The sequence below is a fragment of the Rhinolophus sinicus genome, chromosome 12, assembly GCF_057876585.1.
Source record: "Rhinolophus sinicus isolate RSI-liver-muscle chromosome 12, RSI-T2T, whole genome shotgun sequence".
Classification (NCBI taxonomy): domain Eukaryota; kingdom Metazoa; phylum Chordata; class Mammalia; order Chiroptera; family Rhinolophidae; genus Rhinolophus; species Rhinolophus sinicus.
In genome coordinates, this window is record NC_142512.1 from 43,625,646 (window position 1) to 43,640,698 (window position 15,053).

Consider the following 15,053-nt stretch of genomic DNA (forward strand, 5'->3'; position numbering starts at 1 on the left):
AATGTGGCCCTAAGCTTTTCATTTTCTAGTAAAACTTTATTTTATCATGCTGATAGAATCTAATAGGGTGCTCTGCAAACGACACTGAAACCTCTGGGTATGCCCAACAGCCAAACATGTTCAAATGCAAGTTAGTGAGTACCCAATGCATTCAATAACCTCCCCTATATGTTCCTTCCCCGTCTCAACACATCCATCCAGTCTAGTTACTCCTGACAAAAACCTGGGAATCACCCATAATACCTCTTCCCTCTTTCTCATTGCATCCAAATAATCACAGGTTCCAGTCACCCAACTTCCAAAATCCAATTCTCTCACTCTTCCCTGACAAAGACTGAGGCCCCCATTTTCTCTTGCCTGGCTCACCCCAACAGCTTACTAACTAGTCTTCCACAATCCACATCCATTCCTCTCTTCACACAAAGAAGGGTCTTAAACAAAAAAAAAGTCCAATTTATGTAAACCCTGTGTCAACCGGAGATCACCTGTAGGGCCACCTGTACGTTCTGGCTTCTAGCTCCTAGCTCCTTCCTCACCTCTCCTTACACTTAGTTCTAGAAAGTGTCAAGCACCTCCCACTCCCAAGGCCTTAGCATATACGCTGTTTCCTCACTCAGTAACACACTCTTCTTCACCACCAGCTAATGGTTCAGGTCTCAGCTTACATGTTACTTCTTCAGGATACTTGCTACGACACCCTCACCCATCTTAACTAGATGCTTCTGATATGCACCCTCATAGTACTCTGAATTTCATTTCTGTGACACCCACACCTTTGTAAATATATTATTACCTATGTGATTACTTGTTTAGATAATTAATCTGCCTTTTTATTTTTAACCTACATTCCCCATGAGGGCACAGCAGGGATTGTCTCTCTCTTATTCACCACTATATATCCCTAGCAACTAGCACCTCAGCATTCAGTACATCTGATAAATTAATTAATAAATTCCAGTCTCCAAAGTGAATCTTTAAGCCTTCTCTCTGTACAAGTCAACTCTTCCCTCTCTGTTCATAGAGAATTACCTGGAAGCCCCTTTCCTGATTTTTTAACACTGCTGAAACTTGTAAGAAATACAGAAACCTTCATTTTTAAGATTCTAGTAAATAACCTGAACCCTCATGAGCTATTAGGGTTATTTTATAAACTGCATTCTTATAGTAACCCAAAATTGAAACTTCAGTCATCTATGATGATCCCTCTTTCACTAACCTCTATACCCACTGCTAAGACCCCTAAATCTACTTCCGCATCATCTCTGGAATTTTCTCTTCTCCTTTTTACACTAGATTTATCACCCTTACCTATATGACTAGATCTTTAAAATATCCCCCCTCTAGCCACCAAAACCCCACATCTTTTAGCCTCTGTCCCCTGTGTATGCTGTGCCTTTTACTTGTACTGACCTATCTCAGTAGGCCACAACCAAAAGAAAACTTTCTATCAATACCCTTGTCACCTTCAAGGCTCATTTCTAATATCTTTTCGTTCCAATGCCATCAACCAGCTGGGATCTCGTCCTACTTCATTCGTACCTCCTAGCATTTACTTTATATGCTACGTGCCAGGCACTATTCTAAGTATTCATCTTTGTCTTACCATATCTTCCACTCCACATCAAATCTATAAATTTGTAGAGACTCGGTGTATTTACCTATGGCATCTCTTGTGTCTCACACATTTGTTCATTCAGCAAGTACTTATTACATGACCCCTTTAACACTATCATAAAACAGTACTTAAACTCAACTTTAGAGAATGAAAACACCAGTCACAGGGGCAACAGAAAACATTTGTAGCAACTACATCTGCAGCAAATGGGTAACCCAAATTCCTGTTGCCTAACTTCTTTCCCTCAGAATCACACAAGAAGCACCAAGAATAATTCTTACTATCGATATATATTCTCAGGAAAAGGGGGAGGGGAGTAAGGAAGTAGAAGTAAATACAGAAGTTCCTGTTTCTGCCACTGGATGTCACATGCAGGCTAACAGAAAAACGAGGGGCATTAAATCAAAGGTGTTCAGCAAATGCAAGTTTACTCAGCTCTGAAGTAACTTCTAGAACACAATGGAATTATTCTCACATGTATCCCACACACTAAGAAATACAATAACAACTTTAATGGACAAAAAAACCCCATGGCATTAAAAGAATCAAAGCTCTAAGTCACAAACCAAGAAAGCTGTTTTGTTTCAATTTACACCAGGGGACTTACAGGGACTTTTGCCTCAGTTTCCCCACGTGCAAACAAACAAAGGAGCTGAGAAGAGCTCCATCAATGTTATTTAAAGATAGAGTAGCGCAATTTGCAGTAGTTTGAGCCCTGGAGATCATCTAGTTTTGATTCCCTCATTTTTTTTTTTTTTTAGAAAATGGTTATATGATTAGCCCTACAGCAGTTTGTAGAAGAATGGTTAGATCTTAGGTCTCCTGGCTAATATTCCTCTCACTCCATCATTCTGTGAAAGGATAAGGAATAGGAAAATAAGCACAAATCAAGTTGACTTTGGCAATATCACCTGTGTATACTTAATAAATGCAAGTAGGAGCTACAACACAAAGCATTTCAGAGTACCTGAAATAGCAAAACCTACAAACACACTAGTAAATTCACTGTATCTGGAAGTCTTCATCAACAACTCCAAGAGGGTGAAATTCCCCAGAAGTAAAGGAAAGTCACTGCAATCAAGACAACCCAAAAATCAAATAACTTTTTTATTGTCACTAAACTGAGCATTTATTTTTACCCATCCTGATCTGGAATAGATTCCAGGAGGCTATCTGACCAATAATACAGGCTAGAATAAATTAAACCAGAAATAAAAACATGAAAATAAAACAAGATCAAGGAGAACAAAATGAAGCCAAGAATGAGGCTTAAAAAAAGGTGCAGCAAGACCTACAAGCTTGGCTCTAGACTTCCAAAAGCCAACAGGAAAACAGAAACCTACTGAACAACACAAATTACAGCATCCAGGTGATAAAAACAGACTTAAAAGCTTAAGAAAAAGTACAATTACTCTTAGTTGCGTATCTTTCTCCCTGAGGTCCTTACAAAAAAGGCATTGTTTAATATACCGGGGTGCCAAAAAAAAATGTATACAAGTGGACACTTTGGTCAACATTACTCAAGCAGTAGTTCGCCAATTAATGAGAAGTGTCTGGACACTGATGGTAACCACTTTGAGCACCTCTTGTAATTGCAGAAGTCAAACGTGACTTGTATTCATCTTTTGTTATCAGTATATATTGAGTATGGCAATTTTAATACAGTTTTCCTGTCTTAAATGTGCATACATTTTTTGGGCACCCTCTGTATATGTAATAATATAAAACAACACATATTTCAGTAGTCACAATGAAACATTCTATGGGATTATTTTTATATTACCCATTAAGATAAGCCTATCATAACTGTTCAGTCAGGAAAAACATTGTTTTTTTTAGTGAGGAGAGGTCTGCATAATGTCCAGGTACTAAGAACCTTGCCGATGATCTAAGAGCACATTTAGGAAAATATCTGGAAAAAAGCATTTTCTTAACAGCAAGTACTTGCTATACAAGTTTATAAGCACAAGGACCAAGAAAATGAAAACCAAATTTAGCAAAATGAGGTATGGGTCTAAGAATTCATAACAAAATAGCAGAACAAAACTTAAGAGGGAAAAAGAGAAAGAAGTATAAAGAAAAACTAAAGTCAAGAAGAGAGCACATGCACCGAGTTACATTACATACAGATGAGTTAACTAAATGTTTTTATCTATACTTGTGCAATTAAGAATTAAACATTAAGGTATTTATTTAAACAGCTTCCTTGTTAGTCCCTTGATCAAGGAGATGATGTTTAAATCCCTGCTCCTTCCACAGTGATGTTACTAAACCATAATATAATACAGGACAGACCCAATATAGTACAGAATTTTCAAACTAGTAGTAAATATGTATCAAGACAGGAAGACATGTAAAATATTTTGGGAAGATTTTCCAAAAACAGCTTAAAATAAAAAGGTATGACAGTTTTAAACTAAACATAAAATCAGTAAACCAAAAATATTAATCAAGAAGAAGGAAAGAACTCTAACATGTTTCATCTAGCGATACAGAATTTACTAACTGTAAAGTATAATACAATGATAAATATATAATTGGCCAAAATTGCAACAACATATAAAAATCAATCAGCTGGCTACTGCTGGCATGTGGACTTAACAATGGATCGTTTTTCCTCTTGGAGGTAGGAAAAAAACACAAATGAATTCTTCGTGAAGGCTTGTAATGGTCACAGAACCATCCACTTATAATTTAAGCAACATCATCATTTCAAAAACAATCCATTTCCACAGTCTCCTCTACTAAATATGTTCATCATGGCTGCCTAGACTAAATCTAGCAACTGTATCTCCAGCAGAAGTACTTCAACAAAGGAATGAAATATTAAACAGACAGGCTACTGGTTAAGAAACTGAAACGCCAGCTGGATCAAGCTAATGAACTTGTTAACTAACTTCTTATTCTAGGACTCAATTATAATAGATGTGGTTGTAAGATTTGGGAGGGACTACTAAATCAGAAAGAAAAGGCTTCTCAGCATCCAAAGACCTTCCCCATTTTTTCTTTTTCAATTACGCAATGCCTCCACTTTCGTCTGACCAATTGCTGAAAACCTTAAAAATACTCAGGTCAACCAACACCTGGCTAAATACCTGCGTTAGGAATCAATGTGGTAACCTTGCTCAACAACTTTGAAGTAATTATGTTTTATTGGTGCTTTTAATTTAAATTTAATTATATAAAAATGTACAAAAAGTATATTTACTTTACAGTACTTTTAATTAGCAATAATTGCGCTTCAGATAAACCTCATTGGCTACGATACTGCCACTGCGCAAAGCTTCACAGTACTTTCAGTGCCCCAATTTTGCTTACTTTAATGTAATCTGATGTCAGGAAATTCAGCTTTTTAAAGTATTATTTAGTTAACTGTAAGAAGATTCAACTGATCCCCCAAGTTTCCTAAAATGATCCATTGTTAGCTGTCCTTTATACCCCCTTCCAACGAATGAACAAACCATTATGTGAGCAGAATGTCCAGAACTAAGTACTAAGTGAATGGACTAAGGAGTCTTTTCAAATCACTAGATTATCCCAAGGAATAAGAAAAGTTCTCTCAAGTATTGTGATTTCACTGGATTGGAACAGTCACCCACATCGTTACCAAAACTTAAAATTTCTTCAATACAATGTATCTTGGAAACAATAAGCTTATACAGTAGATGTTTTTCTCAAATACACAAAACAAGTACATGAAACTTAAAATGCTTCAACTACAGTATTTGTTACATGAAATTACTCTAAAACACAGTACATTTCATGTTAACCAAGATTTTTTAAAGCAGTGGTTTATTGCAGCAGTCAGGGAAAGTAATGCCACATATATTGGTAAGCTGATTGAAACTACTAGTCCATTTAAGAAAAGATAACTATGTTATAGCAGTAGCAAGCCTCTGAAATATATTTATTTGCTTTATTTAGATGTGAATATAGAAGTGGACTCTTGAACGCAGGACACTAACGAATGGTAACAGAACTACATCTACAAGAAAGAAATTCACCAAAATTATATACTTTTTCCTTCAAAATAGAAATATAAACCAAAATTTCATATCGAGACACACAGTATATCCACATGGATAATATATACAAAATTGAGAAAAAAAGGAAATTTACTTATGCTTAAAAATTAAAAGCATAGCTGTCTCAGTGAAGTCTCCAGTAAAAACCTTTGTCACTATTTTACTATAGGCAAGGAAAAACCAATTATTCCAACATATCCACCTATTTCAGCCTTCTTTAGTAATCCAACCTTTACAAAATCCCTACCCAAAGAGGAAATGAAAGAGGATCTACTAGTTAACTCTCCTGCCCCTTTTCCAACTTCTCCTATTTCCCTCTCTCATAAGTCTAACACTTTTAAGTAGATAAATGTATTGACTTATCTTTAAGGAGTTATTTATACTGTACCACCTTGTTTATCCATAAGGAGCTGAATGCAGATTAGGAGGACACTAGTAAATGAAGTCTGGCTCCACTATACCCATTTGCAGTGCCATCCAAAACCTATGCGGAATTCTCCTCAAACTAACAGATTTGGAAAAACCAGTAAGAATTTACCCCAAATATGTCAATACACTTAACTTAGCTGAGAGAAAAGAAAGTCCAAATCCAATAAAGATGGACTCTTTCAGGCAGAGAATCAAGTTGTGAAAAAGTGGACTATTTGGAGGCAACCTATAAAACACTCGGAGATATTTTCTGATTATTAGTCCTTCAAATGTAAGGAAATCAAGTCTTGAATGTGAAGACTGCATACATGCTTGGCTGGAAGCTCAATTAAAAACAACTATAAATAAGAGTGAAGTTAACTAGCTCAACTAAACTTTTGTCCCCACCTACTGGAAACAACAAAGTCTGAAGTCAAGTCAGGCACCTACAAAAATACTAATATCCTACGTATTTCAAAGAAATTATTCACTCTGAGAGTATGGGTACAGGATTACCAATAGGATGTCTTCTAGTTTCCTTAATAAATGAGACTTCAGAAAGAAATGAGCAGCTTTTAGCCTACAGCAACACAACACTATACCAGAAATGGCTTCCATTTCTTCACTAGCAGGTACATGCAACCACGTAAAATTAAGAAAAAGACAAATGGAACCTAGACATTTATATACAAAGAATCCCATTCTCCTCGTGGGAATTCAGAAGTCTTTCTCCTTTCTCCCAACATTTCTCAAGAATGACATTTTGCATGGGTTCTACTCACAGGGGCACATGGCGCTGCTCAGGATCAGCTCTGGTCAGTTCTTCTTCTTCAATGTCAGACTCTCCTCCCGAACTACTGTCAGTGACATCTGAATCAAATGCTTGTTCACTGCATCTCAAGTTGGCTATACCACTAGCTGTAAATCTCTCCAATTCTTCTGAAATTGAATCGCTTTTCAGGAAGTTGCTAAGTCCCTCTGAAGTGGTGGTCTCACTGGCAGCTTTTCTCAGTGCAGCTTCAGCCTTTCGAGTCAGCATCAACTGGCTCCTGGGCCTCAAAGATTCCAAGTTTGGCAGTTTGCTCAAAGTTTTCTCTAAAAATCCACCCAGCTGATGCTGTATATGCCTCTCCACCTGCTTGGCTTGCACAACCTGTAATCGCTTCTGTAACCTGCGGGCACGGCTCTCAATATCAGCCTGCCGCCTCAGTAAAGCTGTTATCCTTGTGTCAGAATCTAAAGCACTGAAAAGAATGGAAGACAGGGGAGACTTTTTACCCTCTAACTTGACACACCCCAAATTAGAACTGGAGTCTGTGCCAGGTGATATCCTACTGCTTCCCTGAAGTGCCGGCTGTTCCATGGAATTTACAGAAGATTTGTTTGCAGTGCTATTATTGCTAAACATAGTTGTGTGTTCTACATCAAGGCTTCTATGTGGAAGAGTGCAATTGGTCATACCCCCCTTCAAGTCCCCAGATTCAGATGCCACCACTTCACCTCCCTGGAGAGAAGATGAAGTGAGAACTCGTTTTCCCCCATTGAGGGGACTGGAATTGTCATGATCAGAATGTGTTGAACTTTTAGTCAATTTCTTAGCCAACCCATTTACAGGTGCTTGTGGCAAAGCTGTCTGACCACTTGTATTCATGGTTCTCAGATTTTCTAAGGAAAACTCCAAAACTGGCTGTCTCCCCAACAGCTCAGCTCGGAGTTCATAGGACTGAGATAAGAGAGGGTGAGATTTAAGGACTGTCTGCTTGCTGAAGACACCTTGCAACTTCAATGACTCCTTTGAGGGAACAGGTGTTACATCGGAGCAGAGATAAGACGCCACCAATGGTTGCAGCTTTCCCAAGTCTTCCTTAGGATTATTTCGGAAGTCTAGACTGGGATCCTCTGCAGCAATGGCTTTTCTTTTGGTTCCGTTGGCAGCAATAAGGATGTTGGCGTTGCCGTTATTTTCGGCACTGCCAGGGGACAAAGTGGAAGATGGGGGAGCCAGTTTGAACCGGATATGGTGTGCTTCAGCTGCTGCGTCAGTGAGAGCGGGCGCCATCGCAGCCATTCAGCACAGAGAGACAGGAAGTCCAGCCTCTCCCGGTGCCGAGGCCAGCTCCACGGCCCCTTACTGCCTCCCCAGAGAACAGACTAGAAGAAAAAGAAGAAAAGGAAGTTAGAAATACAAGCTCATTAGAAAACAACACACATGTTTTTAATACAAACACTACTTGAGGCTGTAATCCAAACTCTGCCTCCAGAAAGAAAACAAACCATTCTGGAGGGGGATGGACGGCATTCACACAATCCTGCACAAGAGAAAGAATTCTACCCTTTTTTTGTCACTTGTTACCTCAGATTGCAAGTAGCCAGAACAGAAGTTCCATTCTGAAACACAAATTGTTAAAGTGAAATCACCTGCATTTAAAAGAAAAATCTCTTTAAAACATCTTCAAATTAGTGGATTTGAAGCAAATGTATAAAGCTGAATCCCTAGCAATTAAACATAAAAGAATTAAATTAGTAAGGAACTCCCCAACCATACGAAAAAGTTTGTACGCCAAATGTCATAGGTCTGTGCATTTTTCTGGCCAAAGAATCCAGTGTTCTTCAGCTTCTCACTTCTCTGAAGACAGATCATACTACAAGCTTAACTGTATCATACCTGTAATCAATTTTCTTTTCTTTCACTGTCCTCAATACAGCCCACCTCTCAAATTAATTGCCCATCATATCTCTTTCCCTTTATCCCAAAACTTCTTGAAAGAATAGCATAACAGCTGCCTCTGCACTCTTTTCTATAATCTGGCTTCTACCCCTCCTGCTCCGGCAAAGGTCATCATTAATCCCATTATATCAAATCCAATGGTCAAGTCTGTCCCCATTCTATTCAACTTCTCTGAAGCATTAGGCAGTGCTGACCACTCCATTCTTGAAATTCTCCTTTCCCAATGTCCTTGATACCAAGGTCCCTTCTGCCTCTTCTCTCTCAACTCACTTCCTTGGCAACAAGGCCTCCTGATGCTCAGAAAAATTTGCTGAGCTGCATTAATCAACATTTCCACCTCTATGTTCCTAAAGTTCCCTCAAAATCAAAATTCACTTTCTTCTTCCAACAACTTACTCCTGACCCTGTTTTATCATCTTAGGTAATGGCACTGCTTTAATTTTGTAACCCAAGCTAAAAACCTCAGCCCTTTGCTGCTTCTTCATCCACCTGATCTGGTCTGAGAGCAAAAAAAAATCTATGTAAAGTACTAAGGCAGTTGTTCTTAAAGTGGGGTTTATGATTTCTTGGGAGCTCAAAGACCATTTCAGTGATCCACAAGATCAAAGCTCTTTTCATAGTAATACCAAAATATTATTTGCCTTTTTTCACTGTGTTGATATTTGCAATGAGGGTACAGAAACAAGGCTAAACAAAACCGCTGGTACCTTAGCACAAATCAAGGCAGAGGCACCAATGTACACTAATAGTTATTGGTCATTCTAGTCTCTATTCCTTTGTAGTTTTTTTTAAAGTCAGTTCCACTTAACAATGTCCTTGATAAAATTACGAAACTTATGAATTTTATTAAATCTCTATTTTTTAATAGTTTGTGTGATAAAAGGAGAAGTACGCATAAAGCACTTCTATTACTTTAAGAAGTCTGAGAAAAAGCACCTGTACAACTGCACTGCAAGCTCAACTAAAAGCTTTTCTCGTGCAACATTACTTTTACTTGGCAAAAACAACTAACAAAGACCAGGCTCCCAAGCCCAGGGTTCCAGTACCAGGAAGAAAGGTCCCCATAACTTCTGGCTGTGAAAACCAGTGGAGACTGTGATTGAGTGAGCAGGAGGGCTGCTGCAGTCCCAAGCATTCCTCTTAAAGCAGCCACTCCCCCCACCCCTCCACCACATGGACTCACTTGATGGACTCACTTGCTCTGAACTCCAGTGCTGGGGCAGCAACTAGAAAGGCACCAGGAACATACAGGGAGTAACTGAATTGTCTGGCTCCAGGGTGAGGGCTGGAGGAGCAGCTTTCTCACAGACAGGAGTGCTAGCAAACATCATGTTCCTTTGTTGAGCCTCCCCCAACCCAGCAGACAGACAGACAATTGCCATATCTGAGTCTTCATCAACCTGGCTAACTACATTTGCCTGACCCTGGTGATTCCCTGAGACCCTGTTCTCCTCACCTTGCAGGCATACCCAAGCTGCTTCCAGTGGCTTTTCCATACAAACGGCCTATCTTGGTTCATGCTGTGGACTTATCTGAAATCTCTCAAAGGTCCACAAACTCCAAGCAAGCAGCATCTGGCCTCGTTGTGGCCCGTACCTCTTGCTGAGCAGCCCCAATCCCACACTAACATTAACTGTCCTCGGTTTGCAGCTTGGTCTCTCCCAGGCATCTCCAATCCCAGCACAAGTGGCAACCATCTGCAGATCACTTTGTAGCTCACAGTAGCTCATACCAAGTGGCTGTGGGGAAGGGCACAGGCAGCCGCTGAACTCGGCCTGCAACAGAGCTCCTCCCAAGAGGCCCCAGAACCAACACACTTAGTGGCCAGCTTCAGACTATACCAGAACACCACCCAACCACCTCCACAAATAACATACCCAAAGGGCAGACTGGGCAGGCACCAGACCCTGAAGTGAATCCTGCTTCACATGGTCAGCACCTGCACAAGAGCTCCTCCACTGTAGTCAACAGCCAGTCCTCACAGCCAATCAGCCTGAGGGTCAACCCTCCAACTGACATTCGAACAGCAACCAAGACTCAACTACAACAGGAGGGCACATACAACCCACACAATGGACACACATGGAGCACCCGGCTCTGGCAGGGATTGTGCCACTGAGGCCCCCAGGATACCTACTACATAAGGCCACTCTACTAAGTCTGGCAGACATAGCAGCTCTACCTAATACATAGAAACAAAACCAAAACAAAACAAAAAAACGAGGCAGCCAAAATGGGGAGACAAAGAAACACGTCCCAAATGAAAGAGCAGAACAAAGCTCCAGAAAAAGAACTGAACAAAATGAAGACAAGCAATCTACCAGACGCAGAGTTCAAAACTAGTTATAAAGATGTTCAACGATCTCAGGGAGAACTTCAACAAAGAGACAGGAAACAAAAATGGAGATAGAAAACATTAAAAAAAAAAAAGTCAGAAACGAAGAATACAATAACTGAAGGAAAGAAAAACACATTAGAGGGAAAAAACAGATTAGATAAAGCAGAGAATCGAATCAGCAATCTAGAATATAAGATATCAAAAAACACGCAATCAGACAGCAAAAAGAAGAATCCCCCAAAAAATGAGGGTAGTTTAAGGAGCCTCTGGGACAACATCAAGCGTACCAACATTGCATCACATGGGTACCAGCAAGAGAGAGAGAGAGAGAGAGAGAAAGGAATTGAAAACCTATTTGAAGACATAATGACAGAAAACTTCCCTAACCTGGAGAAGGAAATAGACAAACAAGCTCAGGAAGCACAGCCAGTCCCAAACAAGATAAACCCAAATAGGCCCACACCAAGACACATCATAATTAAAATGCCAAAGGTTAAAGACAAAGACAGAATCTTCAAATAAGCAGGAGAAAAGCAGTTAGTTACTGACAAAGGAGTTCCCATAAGACTGTCAGCTGGCTTCTCAATAGAAACTTTGCAGGCCAGATGGGATTGGCATGAAACAGTCAGTGATGAAAAGCAAGGAACTACAACCAAGATTACTATACCCAGCAAAGCTATCATTTAGAATAGAAGGACAGATTAAAGGGCTTCCCAGACAAGAAAAAGCTAAAGGAGTTCACTGCCACCAAAATAGTATTACAAGAAATTTCAAAAGGACTTCTTCAACAAGAAAATTTAAAAGATCAAAAACATGAATAAAATGTCAATAACTACGTATCTATCAACAATTACTTTAAATGTAAATGGAGTAAATACTCCAATTAAAAGACACAAGGTAGCTGAATGGACAAGAGAACAAAACCCTTACTTACACTGCCTACACGACTCACTTCCAATCAAAGACACAGACTAAAAGTAAAAGGATAGAAAAGATTATTTCATGGGAAAAAAGAAAATCTGGGGCAGCAACACTTATGCCAGACAAAATAAGACTTGAAAACAAAGGCTGTACAGCGAGAGCTGCTGTGAGCAGCCGACCGATGAATGGTGACCGACTGACTCAGCTGCGGCGAGCACAAGGATCATAATACTGGCATGGGCCAGGGAGCTGTGTCCTACACAACTGGACTGAGAAACAACGGCTTGAACCAGAGTGGGTGGGAAAGGAAGGCAGAAGAAGGGAGGGAAGAACAACAAAGGCTTTAAAAAGAGACAAAGAAGGATCCAATAATCCCACTTCTGGGTACTTATCCAAAGAAACCCAAAACACTACTTTGAAGGGACATGTGCATCAGTATGTTCATTGCAGCATTATTTACAATAGCCAAGATATGGAGGCAATCTGGGTTTCCATCAATGGAGGAATGGATAAAGAGGTGGTACATATATATAGTGGAATATTACTCAGCCATAAAAAAATGAATGCCATCTACAACAACATGGATGGAGGACCTAGAGGGTACTATGCTGAGTGAGACAGAAAAAGACAAATGTCATGTGACTTCACTTACATATGGAATCTAGAGAACAGGTTAAAGAAAACAGAACAAATAGAAACAAGCTCATAGATACAGAGAACATTTTGATGGTTGCCAAATTGTGGGGCAAGGTTGGGAGGATGGTGAAGGGGAAAAGGGATTAAGAGGTACAAATTGGTAGTTACAAAATAGTCATGAGCACGTATAGCATAAGGAATACAGTGAGTAGTGTAATAACTATGTATGTATCAGATGGATATTGGACTTATCTGGAGTGATCATTTTGTAAGTTACATAAATGTCTAATCACTGTGTTGTACACCTAAAACTAATATATGTCAAACGTAATTAAAAAATATTTTTAAAAATTTAAAAAGGTATTACAAAACAAATTCTATGACCTCATTTTTTTGTTTAAAAGGTAGGTGTTAAGATTCTTTTGTTTTCTGGCTTATGTAATGTTTCCACCATAAACGTACTACTTGTATATAATAAAAGGGAAGGAAGCAAAAAGAAAAAATAATAATGCAAATTCTTAAAGAGCCAAAAAAATCTGAGTAAAGTGTCAGTTAACTTTCTTAAAATTTAACATACTCAGCAAACCGTTGATTAAAACAATTATTCTCGTGAAATAAGTCAGACAGAAAAAGCAGAGAACCGTATGATTTCACTGATATGTGGCATATAAACCAAAAACAACAAAAGAACAAGACAAACAAATGAGAAACAAAAACTCATAGACACAGACAATAGTTTAGTGGTTACCAGAGGGTAAGGGGGGTGGAGGGTGGGAGATGAAGGTAAGAGGGATCAAATATATGGTGACAGAAGGAGAACTGACTCTGGGTGGTGAACACACAATGGGATTTATAGATGATGTAATACAGAATTGTACACCTGAAATCTATGTAATTTTACTAACAATTGTCACCCCAATAAAATAAAAAACAAAACAAAAAACACAATGATTCTCATTCCACTTGAATCCCAAAAGCTTCACTCTTCAACAATTTAGAGAAAGATGGTCAAACTTAAGCAGTTTTACAAAAACAGCACAATAACTTAATGATAAATCACTTTTTTCCAAAGAATACAAAGCATTAAAAACTGTAATTAACTTATTAATCCTCATAGCAACCTGGGCAATAGGTTTTGGGCTGGGGTTATTATTTCTAATTTACTGGTGGGGATGACACTAAAGTTACATTGTACACTCAAAATAAGAAACCTAGACTATCCCAATTTTTAGTTCATCTACTAAACCACAATCTGATAAATACAGATGAAGCTAATGTACCTGCTGTCACTGACATAAAGATTCTCCAGTAAGCTTTGAAGAGACAAAAGAAAGACCATATCTGCTATAAGGCAAGGTAATTAAATGGTTTCCCTCCCAGTTCCAAGGAAGTGTTTGGGGAACTGGAAAATGTCAAATAGGTTCACGAGGCAAACACATTTGGGAAAAACGTCACTGATGGAAACCCACAATGCATGTACTTTATCGTATCAAATACTCAAATGTTTGCCTTTACCAAACTTATTTAACAAATAAACACTTTTTTTCCATTACAGCTATTAATATCTTGCAGAACACTGTTCTGAGGGATACAAGTTGAAATAAAGTTCAAATATGTGACTTCTAGGGTACCTTCCTGTGCTAATGATTCTACTATTCTAAATGGTCATATAGGTTCGAGGACAAACTTCCACCTAACACAGAGGCACTTGGGAGGCACAAACACCTCAGCACTCCTGACATGTTGTGAATAACTTTTTGGTGGGAAGGTGGTCTCTCCTGTGCATGACATTTAGCAACATTCCTGGCCTCCATCCACTAGATGCCAGTAGCACCAGCCTACAAATTATAACCAAAAATGCCTCAGGACTTGTCAAATATCCCATGGGGGCAAAATCACACCCCCCAAATTAGAAATATTGCTTAGAGATACAGACTCTATGTCTGTATCTTTATATCTATATCTGAAGACATAAAGACATATTGTTTCCAGAAAGGAAAACATCCAACTACTTCAAATACTGCAAGTCAGGACTAACTCCACACTTGCAAATGAAACTGCCTTATCCCTCATGGGTTTCCAAGACAGGACTCCAAGTACACAGGAATAAACTGGCAGCATCCACCTTGCAAAAATGTTGATAAGCTGTGGAAACCCAAGGGGAAGAGTTTGGTCATTTGACTGGACAACAACCACACTTTCACTGAAAACAAAAGCAAAAATCAAATGGGGAAGAAAAGTTTGCCCATAATGTGGCTTCTACTAACCTCTTCCTCATCATTACCTCATTACTCTGCACAATGAAAAGAAAGAGTTGGAAGGATGCTTAGGGAAGTGACCATAAAGTTGTCAAAATTTCAGCTGAAACTTGGAAATTAGCTA

The 15,053-nt window shown here is 39.0% G+C and overlaps 1 protein-coding gene and 1 pseudogene across 3 annotated transcripts in view; both read right to left on the minus strand.

Moving 5' to 3' along the window:
• The window catches only part of KANSL1 (KAT8 regulatory NSL complex subunit 1), a 158,825-nt gene that overhangs the window by 109,041 nt on the left and 34,731 nt on the right, over positions 1-15,053 (minus strand). For all 3 annotated transcript variants that reach the window (XM_074320695.2, XM_019732940.3, XM_074320696.2), the window contains one exon: positions 6,831-8,199. In XM_074320695.2, coding sequence (XP_074176796.1) covers positions 6,831-8,116 — 1,286 coding nt within the window. In that variant the 5' untranslated portion in view covers positions 8,117-8,199. The remainder of the gene's footprint in view (positions 1-6,830; positions 8,200-15,053) is intronic.
• On the minus strand, positions 4,782-4,900 carry LOC141569113 (U4 spliceosomal RNA; annotated as a pseudogene).